Raw genomic sequence first — 12,668 nt, 5'->3', positions numbered from 1 at the left:
AGCGAGCGGCCGCCGGTACCGCAGCGAGCGGCCGGTACCGCAGCGAGCGGCCGCCGGTACCGCAGCGAGCGGCCGGTACCGCAGCGAGCGGCCGCCACCCCCGCGCCGCCTCCCGCCGGCGGGAGCGATCGCACTCGCGCAGCCCCACGGCTTCCGCTCTCCTCCCGCCCCGGCAGCGACCTCGCGGGGTGGCAACGGCGACGGAGCCCGCTCCGGCGGCCCCGCCCCGCTCCGCCCCGTTCCTCCCCGCGGGTTTGGCCCTCTCGGGCCGCCGTCGCGACCGGTAACGGCGCCTCCAAGGCCGCCTTGCGCGGGGCCGGGCTGCCCGGGCGGCGGCCTCCCCGCGCCTCCTCTGCGGCGGCTGGTGAAGGGCCGGGGCGCCGAGCAGCGATGTCGGAGGCGAGTGGAAGCGGCAATTCCTCCTCCTCCTCGCCGCAGGGCGCGGAGCGCGGCCGCCTCTCGCTGCCGTCCACCTCCCGCAACGGCGCCGTGCCCCAGCACCGGCAGCAGCGGCTGTCGAGCCGCCCGCGCCCGCCGGCCTCCGGGGAGGAGGGAGAGGAGCCGGAGACGACGGGAGACAAGCCCGGGCAGCCGGAGAGCGCCGGGGGCGTCGGCGATGAGCGCAGCAGGAGGATGATCCGGAACCAGTACCGGGAGCTCATCTACAACGTGCAGCGTAAGTCCGGGGGCGGCTGCGCCCTCGGGAGCGGCCTGTGCCCGGCCCCGGCCCCGGGCGCCGTTCTCCGGCGGGGATGTGTGTGTGTGTGTGTGCGCCGGGGAAATGGGGGCTGCGAGTGGGTGCTGGGGCTTGTTGTGAGAAATAGTGTGGCCAGCAGGACCAGGGCAGTGGTTGTCCCGCTGCACTGGGCACTGGGGAAGCCAAACCTCCAATCCTGGAGTCAGTTTTGGGCTCCTCAGGCCAAGAAAGCCCCTGAGGTGCTGGAGCGAGTTGAGGGAAGGGAGCGGAGCTGGGGAAGGGGCTGGAGCACAAGTGTGATGGGAGCGGCTGAGGGACCTGGGGGGTTCAGCTGGAGAACAGGAGCTGAGGGGAGACCTTCTGATCTCTGAACTGCCTGGAAGGAGCTTGGAGCATGGAGGGGGTTGGTCTCTGCTGCCAGGTAACAAGTGACAGGAGGAGAGGAAGCAGACTCAAGTTGCACCAGGGGAGGTTTAGATTGCATAATAGGAAAAATTCTTCCCAGAAAGGGTTGTCAGGCATTGGAACAGGCTGCCCAGGGCAGTGGTGGAGTCACCATCCCTGGAGTGGTTTAAAAGGCGTTTGGATGAGGTTCGTAGGGACAAGCGTTAGTGGTGGACTTGACAGTTGGACTCAATTATATTAAAGGTCTTTTCCAACCAAAGCAATTCTATGATTGTGTTGTTTTGGTGTCAGGCTGGTAGCCTGGCCTTATTGTTTGAGGAACTCTTCAAGTTTTTGCGGGAACTCCAAGTTCCCTGGGCTGCTGAAATTTTGAGCCTGTAGTTAGTAAAAATTTGGCTCCCTGGAAGCATTTGCATGCCCAGGGTTAGGAAGGTTGTGAGATATTTGCTTGCATATAATGTGTGTGTGACTACATTGATGCAGGGAAGCTATTGGTCTTGAAACTGCAAGTACCAGTATTTGGATCAGAAAGTTATTCCTAGGCTTTACAGAAAGTGCTGTGGGATTCTTAGCACCTCTCTAGATAAATGTGTCAATACTTCCCCCATGTATGTTTGGAGTGTGCTGTTTTTCTCATGAGGGCATAACAATGGTGGTTTCACTAAGCAACCTGTGGGGTTGGTTGTTTTCTGCATGCTTGGTAAATTTGTAGGGTTGTTTTACAAGAGAATACAACACAGTTTATGGATGACCCAGGCTGTGTTTATGCAGAAAAACAGCAGTGGTGTGTCAGTGCATTGAGGATGGGGTTTATCCTCAAAAGCAGTACTGTGAGTAGCTGTTCAGAACTGGACATCTGAAACCCTTGTTAAATCATACATATACCAACTGTTACATGTAAGTGACTGTGTTTGACATGCTGATCCTCGGAAATCACCAAGCATGCGTTTTTGGGGGGGTTATTTGCTTCTTTAGTGAAGATCTTTAATGACTTTTGGTTATGGTAACAGGCAGAAAACAGTGGTAATCTGATAGTTGCCTTTACACAGATATACATATTTTACATATTTAACTGGAACCGTATAAATCTTATTTCATTGAAGTAAGTGGAAAATTACCTCTTCAAACTGAGTTAGTCCATAAGCATTAATAAAACTGGAGTCTACATAGTCTTGCAATTAATGTACTGTAACTGTATTCTATATATTTCTGTGTGTGATGGGCTACGAACCAGCCACTTTTGATTAAGGTAGTATGTTATTAAGTATATTTGTATAGTTATATGTATATTATATTAAGTATATATATAGGTATATGTATATGAAGTATGTGTTTCTTGATGCTTCAATATTTAAGTAATTTAGGATTTCATTTGTGTTCTTTCCTCCCCCAGAAAATCGTGAGGATATGCTGAGTTCAAAAAGCAACAGACTGACGGAAGCTTTGGAAGAAGCCAATAAACTTTTTAGTGGAGGTAAAACCAGTTCTTTGGTCCTTATTAGAGGTGTTTGACAGTTGTCCAAGTGTGAGGTAATGATGCCTTATGAACAAAACTGGGCAAGAGAATGGAGTTGAGGTCCAAGTACTTTATGAGAATTATTAAAGTATAACTTGAAACAATTGAAGATGAATTGTTTGAATAAGGATCTATACATAATAATATAATAAATATAATTAGTGTTTATTTGCACTTAGCAATACCCCTTGCTTTATCTCGACACTGTAGAACAATATGTGTAAGTAGTACATGTAAAAGATATTGGTGTAGAAGGTTTCATTTCACTTGGAGAGATGGAAAAGATGTCAATGAAAAATGCATTTTATTCTTTAAGAGAATGTTATTTTTCCATGCTTGCCTTTGTCAGTGTTGTCCTCTCGTTTTCTCTCTCTGTTTTTTTTAATGCAGGTGTTGTCAGGAATTGTGTTAGAGGTCACTGCAATAAAATTATTTACAAAGCTCTGTACTCAGGATATATGCTGAATTTTATTATTGCATTTTTTTGACAATTTCGTATTATTAACCCCAAATCGTTTCTGTAACAGTTTCCTGTGCACGAGAGGCTGCGCTGGATGCCCAATTTCTTGTCTTAGCATCAAATCTAGGAAAGGAGAAGGCCAATGAGTTGCATTCTGAGATGACAGCGTTTGATTCACTAGCATTTGCAGAGGACTTGGTAAGTTCTAGACTGAATTTGCCAACAATTTTGCAAGAGGTTTGCCTGATTTGTGACAGAATCATAAAGTAAAAGCCTCGTTGTCAGGCAGTACGGGGCAGTTCTGATTGAATTTAACTCTTCTTATAAATTGCTTTGATTAGCTTTAATATTAGTGTTGTTAATTGTTTAAAACTATATAAGTGTTTCCAATACGCATAGAGGAAAATTAACTCCAATGCAGACGACCCTCCCTGGTGTTGCATTGCTCCTTAATCACAGTTCAGTCGGTTCGTGCCATTAAGGTAGTCTTGTGCACTTCTTTTTAACTCACTATTTTGTGGATTCCCAGCAGTTAAGTAGTTTCTTTATCCTGTCTGCTGCTTTATATGTTTTTGAATGAAGTTCTCCACGCTCTGTGTAACTGACATGAAATGGGATTTTGGAGTACTTGCCTGCTTTAGACTTGACCTGTTTGTCTCTTTGTACTGTGGGTGGAAGAGTCAATTCAGAATAGCTTTGAACAGACTTCCTTTTCTTCCTGAAAATTTTCTCTTATGTTAGAGTAGATTAATAAGGATTCTGAGTCTTTGATCCAGTCTAGAGCTCTGTGACATAAAAAAAACCCCAACAAGTTCCATTGTTTTATTGAAGTTTTTCCTGAGGAAGTCTGTATTGGTAGAGGCAGGGTTAGACCAATTAAGTTCTTCTTTGATATTTGAGGAGGTTCGAAAACTGTGCGACATCTTAGCTTCACAGTGCAATTTAAGTAATAATTCATACATAATTGAAATATAGAATATTGGAATATAGGCGATTCCATTTATCTATAGCTCTTTTAATCATTGCTTGCTGATGCTTGCTGAACACAAGTCTGTGAGTGTCTTTATCCTCACACAGTATCTTCTGGTCCTTATGGAGTGATATTAAATATTAATCTAGCAAGACAAACACCATAATACAGTGTTTCACCATTCGTGTATCTACTGATCTTGAATTTTCATTGAAGCTTTTTTCTTTTGTAGCTAACCTTCATGGGTATAAATCGCATAGAAATGGACGAAAATGATAGCGATTCTGAGGGCATTTCAGGTGGCTATTTACCCAGTAATGCCTGGCATAAGCTGGGAGAAGAAACGGAAAAGTACTTCAGAAGAGCACCTTCTTTTCACTATATGTAAGTTTATTTAAGGGAATAGTATATGTTACAGCACAAACTAATGACCTTATTTGATTCTTTAATGCCCTGAGCTTGAATAGAGTTTAATCTTGGGTCACAAACTGTCAACAAGAACTTCTGTGTGGTCTCTGTTCTTATGGTGCAGTGAACTCCTTGACTACAAAATACATAATAAGATTTTTGTCTTTGATTTTGGTTTGTCTTAACTTACAAAATAATGTTGCTTGGATCTAGTAGTGATAGCAGGGTGTTCTTGATTGACCCATTTCAGACCAAAACCAGTAGACGTGATCCTCCTTCCTTTAAAAGCTGATTCTTCCCTCATCTTTCTCTCCCTATACAAGCTGAAGCCAGAATCATGAATAAAGGAACATTTTGTTTTATTATTTCCTAAACAGTTGTGGAAGGTCAGTTTCTCAGGGTCTGTATATTTTATCTGATGATTGTATTATTGTGAAGAGACCAACAGTTCTCTTATGTCTGTGTTAATGGGTTGTCATTTAGAGTCTTGTGTTCTGGCTCTGCCTTCAGAAAAAAATCACCTGATTCCTGGGAAGTGGCCTGATGTAGAATCAGCGTCATCTCTCCTGATGTGTAGACAACCCATTTAGTTGGAGCCTTTTTAGCTGCTGTCAAATGGCCCGTAATTGCCTAGTTTATAGATGATGCTCCAATTTAAATCTCTCATGAATTCAGCTGGCAATAGCAGGGTCTAGTTAAATTATATTATCAAGAGTAGAGCTGATAGACTGTTATTGAGTTGTCTGTGCATTTATACTTGTTCCACTCCCACGTAAATATCACTGTAAGAAAGTTGCTGAATGTAACAACTTGATCATACAATACCTGATATTTGATGTTGGATAGCTAATTCACGTATTTCAAACTTGTGTTTGCACTTTCAAGCTGTAAGCTCTAGCTGATAAGTCTATTTTCCAATAATTTTTTATAATCTTAAGACAAAACTGATTGTGAGAAAGACTTTTTTTTTTCTCATTAGTTACATTTTGACATCTTAAGTAATGATGGGCTTCTTTTGATGGAAGATGTGTGAATATTAGCAAAATGTTAATTTTAAATAATAAAGCGTAGTACTCAGCTTGGGAAAAGAACTACTCCATCTATTCTTATGTGGGGCCTGAGTTGTGGGGTTTTTTTCACGGTCAGTCTGTGACTTCTGAAATTGAGCAGTTGCAACTCATTCAAGATAGGGAAAACTATGTACTGCAGAATTTTTGGGTGCCTGCTGAACTAACTTGAATTGAGTCTCAATTCACACTCTCTCCTTTAGGCATCTAACTTGATGGAGATTCAAGGCAACCAAAGTTAGGAACCTAAGTTCCTTATATAGTCAATGGAGAGAGGTAAGCACTTCCAGAAAGTGCCTAAATCTAACAGGTATATTACGCCTATGTTGTTTAATGAGAAACTTTGGATCTCTTAGTGTACTGAATGTTCTATTAATTGACTATCTTTTCAAATTTATTGTATTTTATTTTATTAAAAAAAAAAAAAGCTTACTGCAAACCCGACCTTACAGAAACTAAACAATAGATGAAAAAGAAATAAATATCGTATGGAGAGAGTCTTCAGGCAGAGAAATGTAACAAATAGAAATGGACATATAGGAGAATATGAACCATATAGTCTTTTTCATTTCCTAAGTAGTTTTAAGAAAAGTAGATTTAAACTTTTCAGTTTAAACAAAAAGAATTGGAATAATTGCATCAAATTTTGTACATCCTGTTGACAATCTGGTATGAGGCTGCCAACATAAATTGGGAGCAACTTTTGGGGATGGTTGTTTACCAAAATCTCTGAATGTTTTATTTTTAGATATGAGTCATTACTTTGCACTTCTATCAGGAGATCAACTGCTCGGTATCTAGGGGTTTTTTTTAGCGTACAATATAAAACATATTTCCATATATATGTTCTTTTTCTTTTGGTTAGGTTGGGATCTTTCAAGTCTGAACCTCCTGTACCAAGGCAACGGATCGAAAGGCAGAGAAAGGCTCCAGGAGGACAAGAAAAACGGGCAATGCCTGCCCAGGTTTGTGAAGTGTTACATTTATTAACAATTTGTTATGGCATAGTTATTACAAGTGGCTTTTAAATCTTTCTGTTCATGGTGGTTTGGGTTTTGTGGTTACGACTTGTGTAGTACCAAAGGATTGAGAGTTGGTTATTAGGCTTCTTGATTTGTTTTGTGTGGACTGCAGTATTTCACTGAATGGAAGGAAATACGATGCACAGACTGATTTCAAGTTCAGAAATAGGATTTACAGCCTGATTTTTCAAGTTCAGATTGGCTTATTTGCTCTGCTCATTGCTTTGAAAAGAAACAACCCCCCCCCCGCCTTCTTTAAGTTAGTGTGTTTTCAAATTTTATTTTAAAAATGTCTAACTGTGTGGCATTTGCACAGAAATGTGGTTAACAACAGGAAGCTAATTAGCTCACTTATACACTATTTTCCATGTTTACTGTTTCCCTCTTCTTTCTGTTGTACTCTGGCAGAAAGGCAAAAGTCTGAGAATACTGCGAGGCTTATATTTGAAACTTTGGAAATGTAGACCACATTGTTATGGGGAACCTCTGGCTGATAATGCCAGTACATAGAGGCAAAATGTTGAATATGTATTTTAAATACAGCCTATTTCATAATAATCCAAATAGTGATAGAAATGATTCAGATAGAGTTTGGAGTGGGAAGAAGAGGAGCTGGAGAGTTGGAGAGAGTTGCTTCCAGAAGTGAGTGATGGCTCTTTGTGGGTTGCTTAGATTAACGCTGATGATCAGCATGGTTAACCTGTGTTAGACACATGGTGCTGTGTGAAAGTTTCTGTAACTTGTTTTATTGTGAGGTGGTCAAAGGGAAAGTGGTGGTTCATGGCAATAGCAAACAGCTTACTGAAGACTGTACTTGAAAAGTCAATTTGCTACTCTGCTGGTTACAGTACTTGAAGGATGATTTGGGGTACCCTGCTTTAGAGATAATGAACAAATCTGTAAAATGACAATAAGCATGTCCTTTGAGCATGTTAAACTTCATGCCATGACATTTTTTCCATGTAAACTTGGGTTCCTTTCCTGAAAAATAGTTAAAGATCTTCACTGGGAGGAGCTCTGGGTGCACTGCCCAAGTTGTAGAAGGCAAAGGCAGGGACTGGGAGAATGAAAGCAATGTGGCTTTGTTAAGGGCAAATTGTGCTTGTTAAATTTGGTGGCCTTCTACGGCGGGGTTACAGAGTTGGTGGATAGGGGAAGAGCAACTGACATCGTCTGCCTGGACTTGTGCAAAGCATTTGACTCTGCCCCGCACGATGGCCTTGTCTCTAAATGGGAGAGACATGGATTTGATGGATGGATGGTGGATAAGGAGTTGGGTGGATGGTCACTCCCAGAGTTGCTGCCAACGGCCCGATGTCCTTGTGGAGACCAGTGACAAGTGGTGTTCCTCAGGGGTCAGTGCTGGGACTGGTGTTGTTTAACAGCCTTGTCGGTGACACGGATGGTGGGTTAGAGTGCACCCTCTGCAAGTTTGCCAGTGACACCAAGCTGTGTGGTGCAGTCAACAGGCTGAAGGGAAGAGATCCTCTCCAGAGGGGCCTTGATGGGCTGGAGAGGTGGGTCTGTGCAAACCTTGTGAATTTCAGCAAAGCCAAGTGCGAGGTCCTGCACATGGGTTGGGGCAATCCCAAGCACAAACACAGGCTGGGTGGAGAATGGATTGAGAGCAACCCTGAGGAGAAGGACTTGGAGGTGTTGGTTGATGAGAAGCTCAGTGTGACCCAGCAGTGTGTGCTTGCAGCCCAGAAAGCCAACTGTGGCCTGGGCTGCATCAAGAAAAGCATAACCAGCAGGCCAAAGAAGGTGATTCTGTTCCTGGTGATACTCTGCTCTGGTGAGACCCCACCTGCAATGCTGTGTCCAGCTCTGGAGTCCCCAGCATCAGAAGGACATGGACCTGTTGGAGCAAGTCCAGAGGAGGCTGTGAAAATGATCAGATGGCTGGAGCCTTCTCCTCTGAAGACAGGCTGAGAGTTGGGGGGAGACCTTACAGCAGCCTTCCAGGCCCTAAAGGGGGCCTACAAAAAAGCTGGAGAGGGACTTTTTACAAGGGCGTGTATTGATAGGACAAGGGGTAATGACTTTAAACTGGAAGAGAGGAGATTTACCTTAGATGTAAGGAAGAAATTCTTCCCCATGAGGGTGATGAGGCCCTGGAACAGACTGCCCAGAGCAGCTGTGGATGAACCATCCCTGGAGACATCCCAGGCCAGGCTGGACGGGGCGCTGAGCAACCTGAGCTGGTGAAGATGTCCCTGCTCATGGCAGGGGTGCCACTGGATCAGCTTTGAAGGTCCCTTCCAACCCAAACCATTCTATGATTCTTAATGAACTGGCCTTCTACTCTTACAAATAAACTTCTTCAGTAAACTGACCTTTGTAATATGGGAATTAATTGCTAAAGCACCTTGTAAGTTGTCTCATGCTTGCGTGTGTCTGTAACTGTGCATGTTGGCATAGAGAGAAAAATCTATTTTACGTGGTCGTAAAAGGCCCTTTTGTTATTCTTGTTTTACAACAGTAATTGTTTGAGATGAAACTATGTTTCTTTTTCCAGTTAAAAAAAATGGAAGAGTCTCATCAGGAAGCTACCGAAAAAGAAGTAGAGAGGATTTTGGGATTATTGCAAACCCATTTTAAAAATGATCGTAAGTATGATTCAGTTAAGCTTTTTAAAGCATTGATTTGAGAAAATGAATACTCTTAATCTTTTACAGTTAGGAGTGATTGAACTACAGAAACAAAATTCGGTGGAGTTAGCAAGTAGAAATCTTTATGTTGAAGGGTATATACTATGTGTTGTTTTACAAACACTGCTCAGTTTCTGTTAGAAAAGTAAGTTTAAATCCTACCCTCTCCCTCTTACTGGAGCATGGGGTTTTTTAGAAAGCAAAGAGTGGCTGCCTATGTGTTTGCATGTGGCAAAAGAGGGGAAGAAAATAATAGTCCCTTGAAACTTTGTTTCTTTCTGAGGGCAAGTGTGAATTGAGCGTTGTAACTAAATTGACATAAACATTGTTAGCTTTGAAAAGCCGCTAGTGACTTCCTTAAGTTTGTGTCAGGTGTATTAGCTCTGTGTATACGATACCACTTGCTGGTTTTGTTAACAAACCCATTTGTTCATCTCTAGCCGATACACCTATTTCCTTCTTTGACCTTGTGATTGATCCAAACTCTTTTGCACGCACTGTGGAAAACATCTTTCATGTGTCCTTCATTATAAGGGTAAGGCGTGACATTTTCTTGAAATCTTATTTTAGATATTGGAATTGTCGGGAAATACTGATTTGCTTTATGACTTTCATATTGACAGATTAGCATTTAAATATCGGGAATCCTAATTCGTTTTCTACGAACAGTCTATGATATTTTGGTAATTGAATAAAAAAGAAAACAGAGTTGGCAAACTAATTTTTTAATTAGCTTTTTCTACTACAGCAAAAATTTCACTATTATTTTATTGGTTGTCAATACACTTTTCAAACAGTGATTCTAGCTCACATTATTTTAGGTTATAGAAGAGTTATTGAGGTTGTAGGAAAGTCTGTCAGTGCAGTGTTTTATATTCTCTTTGAATTTGTAGATTTGCACTTCAAACTGTACTTAGTTTGTCCAACAAATGAATTTGGAAAAAGGGTGAAACTTATATTTTGACTAAATGCAGGCTTATAGTGAATAGTGATGTGATTGTGAAGGGTTGACTCAAGTATATATAATGAATAATAATTACTTTTAATAAATCAATTTTTAAAAAGTCCATCAGTTACCAACTGTCCTATATCAGCTACATTCTTTATGAATAAAGTGCTATATTTAAATAACTTTTCTTATTTGATATGCCAATTATTTATCGATATATGTACCTGTTTATGATGATGTAATATTATTAAATATATGAAATCTCAGTGCATTATCCTAATTAGTTCTAATTTCTGAAACTTTAAATCCTACTGTCTTTTAGGATGGTTTTGCAAGATTAAAGTTGGATGACGATAAACTGCCAATAATAGGTAAAATCTAGCTTTAAAATACTATAATTGTTCTTTGTTACAACATTGAGAAGTAGCTCCGTTTTACGTGTTCACAAACTTTTAGGTGTATTTTTCACTGCAAGAGTAGAGACTCGGGGACATGCAGTGAATGTAACTGAAGGTGTAAAGAGATTAATGAGATTAAATGGAAGATTAAGTCTTTTTACATATCAAAATACAGGAAAAGGCCATTATGCTGATTCATACAAATTCTATTAATAGAAGTAAAAGGTTATTACCTTTCCTTTTAAGAGATATTTTTGCTAATAAATACATGAACAATGTTACACTTTGCTGAGAAGATACATTTTGGGGTGCAAGAAGTCTCCTCTGTGTGAGCTGGGAAGGGCTGCAAGTTCCAAATTGAAAAGGAAACTCCATCCTATGTATGAGGTGTTCGGCTTTCATTCCCACAGGATATCAACAGGATTAAGACTTTGGTGGGATTTCTGAAAGGATTAAATACTTATGGCTTTCTGAGACTCTGAAAAATGTTAGTTTCTAAATTTTTAGGAGGTAAGATTGAAGAAATTTCTTAAGCATATGGTACCGGCTGTTGATAGAGCCTGGCTTAGTGGAGCAGGTATAATTGGTTTGCTTTTGTATTCTTGGAGAGAACTGACTTTAAAAGTGTAAAGACTATAAAAATAACTCTACTTTGAACAGAGCCTTCAAAAGACAACGAGGGAAGAGAGAACGACCGTGGTGCTGGAGCGCGGAACCAGATTGTCATATCTCTGAACCAGCAAGAATGGAAGGTATGATAGAGAGCGCTTGATACTTTTGATTATTTGTATTTTCCTGAAGTGTGAGACTAAATCTGAGTGCTGTGCTGTTAAGTACTGTGATGAGGGCAAGCGTTCCCGTGTATATTATAATTTCATTTAATTTTATGGATTCCAGAACAATCACAAATCTAGAGAATGCTTTTAACTGCAAGAAAACTGACGATTGGTGTAGCGATTTCATCTTTGATCCTTGAAGCCTGGTCAGTTTAAGTGTGTTTAAGTTGTGCAGTGACTTGCTTTTACATTTTTATATGAGCATGATGTAAGTCTGGAGTCTGTTTCTTCCCTTCTGTAAGATACTTGCTTCTAGTGGGGAAGACACAATTGCCTCACTGCTAATAAATCTTAGACAAAAAGTCGTTTTTACCATACACAGCTCTTCTCCTTGATCCCTCACTCAGAATGTGCACAAGAAACTTGGTGATTTGAAATAGTGCTTTAATATGAGAAACTTTATTCCTTACCTGGTGGTAACTGCAATTAAATTATAATAATTGAGCTGTTGTAACTTACATACTCTTGTCATCTCTAAACAGGAGATCGTAGAAACATACGAAATAACAGAACCCATGATTAGCCCTCCTGATGATGGAAATGAAGATGAAATGGAGATAGCTTAATTCTTACAGTAAGTTCTTTTAATAAATCAAGCTAAATAAGGGTACAGTGTATGAGTTCCTTATGCATGTGGAGGGAGCTGCAGGGAAGCCACCTCTGACTTGTAAATGTAGAAAAACTATAAGCAGGAGAACTGTGTAAGGTCTGCAACATTTCTATAGTCTTGATCTCTTCGTGGAACAAAATGTCATCTAGTCTTCAGTAATTCACTGAAAAATAACCCTTTATTTTTACATTTGATGGTCTGTTAAGTGATATGCTTGAGATAATTTTTGGAAATATATACTAGGGATGCAGTACAGTGAAGAAACAGCTTAGTTTTTGTACTTCTTTTTTAAACCTACTGACAGCTCATGAGTGAATACATGAATCTGAAGGACTTAGGGGAGCAGGGGAAGGGAAGACACTCTGGTTCCCTCTAAAGTGCTTTAAAAGATAAGACTGAATTATTTTATTGTCACAGTTGTTTGGTAAGTTCCAAATCTTAATGCATATTGTCTGATGGTCTTCTCTATCTTTTTATTTCCCTCTAGGTGCCTTAAAGAATTTTAAAATGTTTTCTTCAGAAAGAATTTTATATGTATATATTGTAAAATTAAATTTATTTTTATTGGAACATCTCAGCGCTTTTATATAAGCCGTCTTGTTTACACATGTCACAAGGTTATTACCGTGTATTTTCTATTTATTATGGCTATGTTTACTACTTTATATAGTTTCCTGAC

General features: G+C 40.9%; 1 protein-coding gene across 2 annotated transcripts; it reads left to right on the top strand.

The window, feature by feature from the left end:
- The first annotated feature begins 231 nt into the window (after nucleotides 1-231).
- NSMCE4A (NSE4 homolog A, SMC5-SMC6 complex component) lies at nucleotides 232-12,559 on the top strand. Of its 2 annotated transcripts, none has more exons than XM_065843453.2 (11): nucleotides 232-676; nucleotides 2,496-2,576; nucleotides 3,146-3,276; nucleotides 4,281-4,432; nucleotides 6,389-6,488; nucleotides 9,064-9,154; nucleotides 9,637-9,731; nucleotides 10,468-10,516; nucleotides 11,204-11,295; nucleotides 11,862-11,953; nucleotides 12,477-12,559. In XM_065843453.2, the coding sequence occupies exons 1-10, from the start codon at nucleotides 391-393 to the stop codon at nucleotides 11,943-11,945; spliced, it is 1,161 nt and encodes a 386-aa protein (XP_065699525.1). In that variant the 5' UTR covers nucleotides 232-390; the 3' UTR covers nucleotides 11,946-11,953; nucleotides 12,477-12,559. The 2 variants fall into 2 exon arrangements, with proteins under 2 accessions (XP_065699525.1, XP_065699526.1); XM_065843454.2 differs by having other exon boundaries at nucleotides 12,294-12,559.
- The last annotated feature ends 109 nt before the right edge of the window (nucleotides 12,560-12,668 follow it).

This window comes from Patagioenas fasciata, chromosome 8 (assembly GCF_037038585.1).
Source record: "Patagioenas fasciata isolate bPatFas1 chromosome 8, bPatFas1.hap1, whole genome shotgun sequence".
NCBI classification, from domain to species: Eukaryota; Metazoa; Chordata; class Aves; order Columbiformes; family Columbidae; genus Patagioenas; species Patagioenas fasciata.
This window is presented reverse-complemented; position numbering and strand designations above follow the sequence as displayed.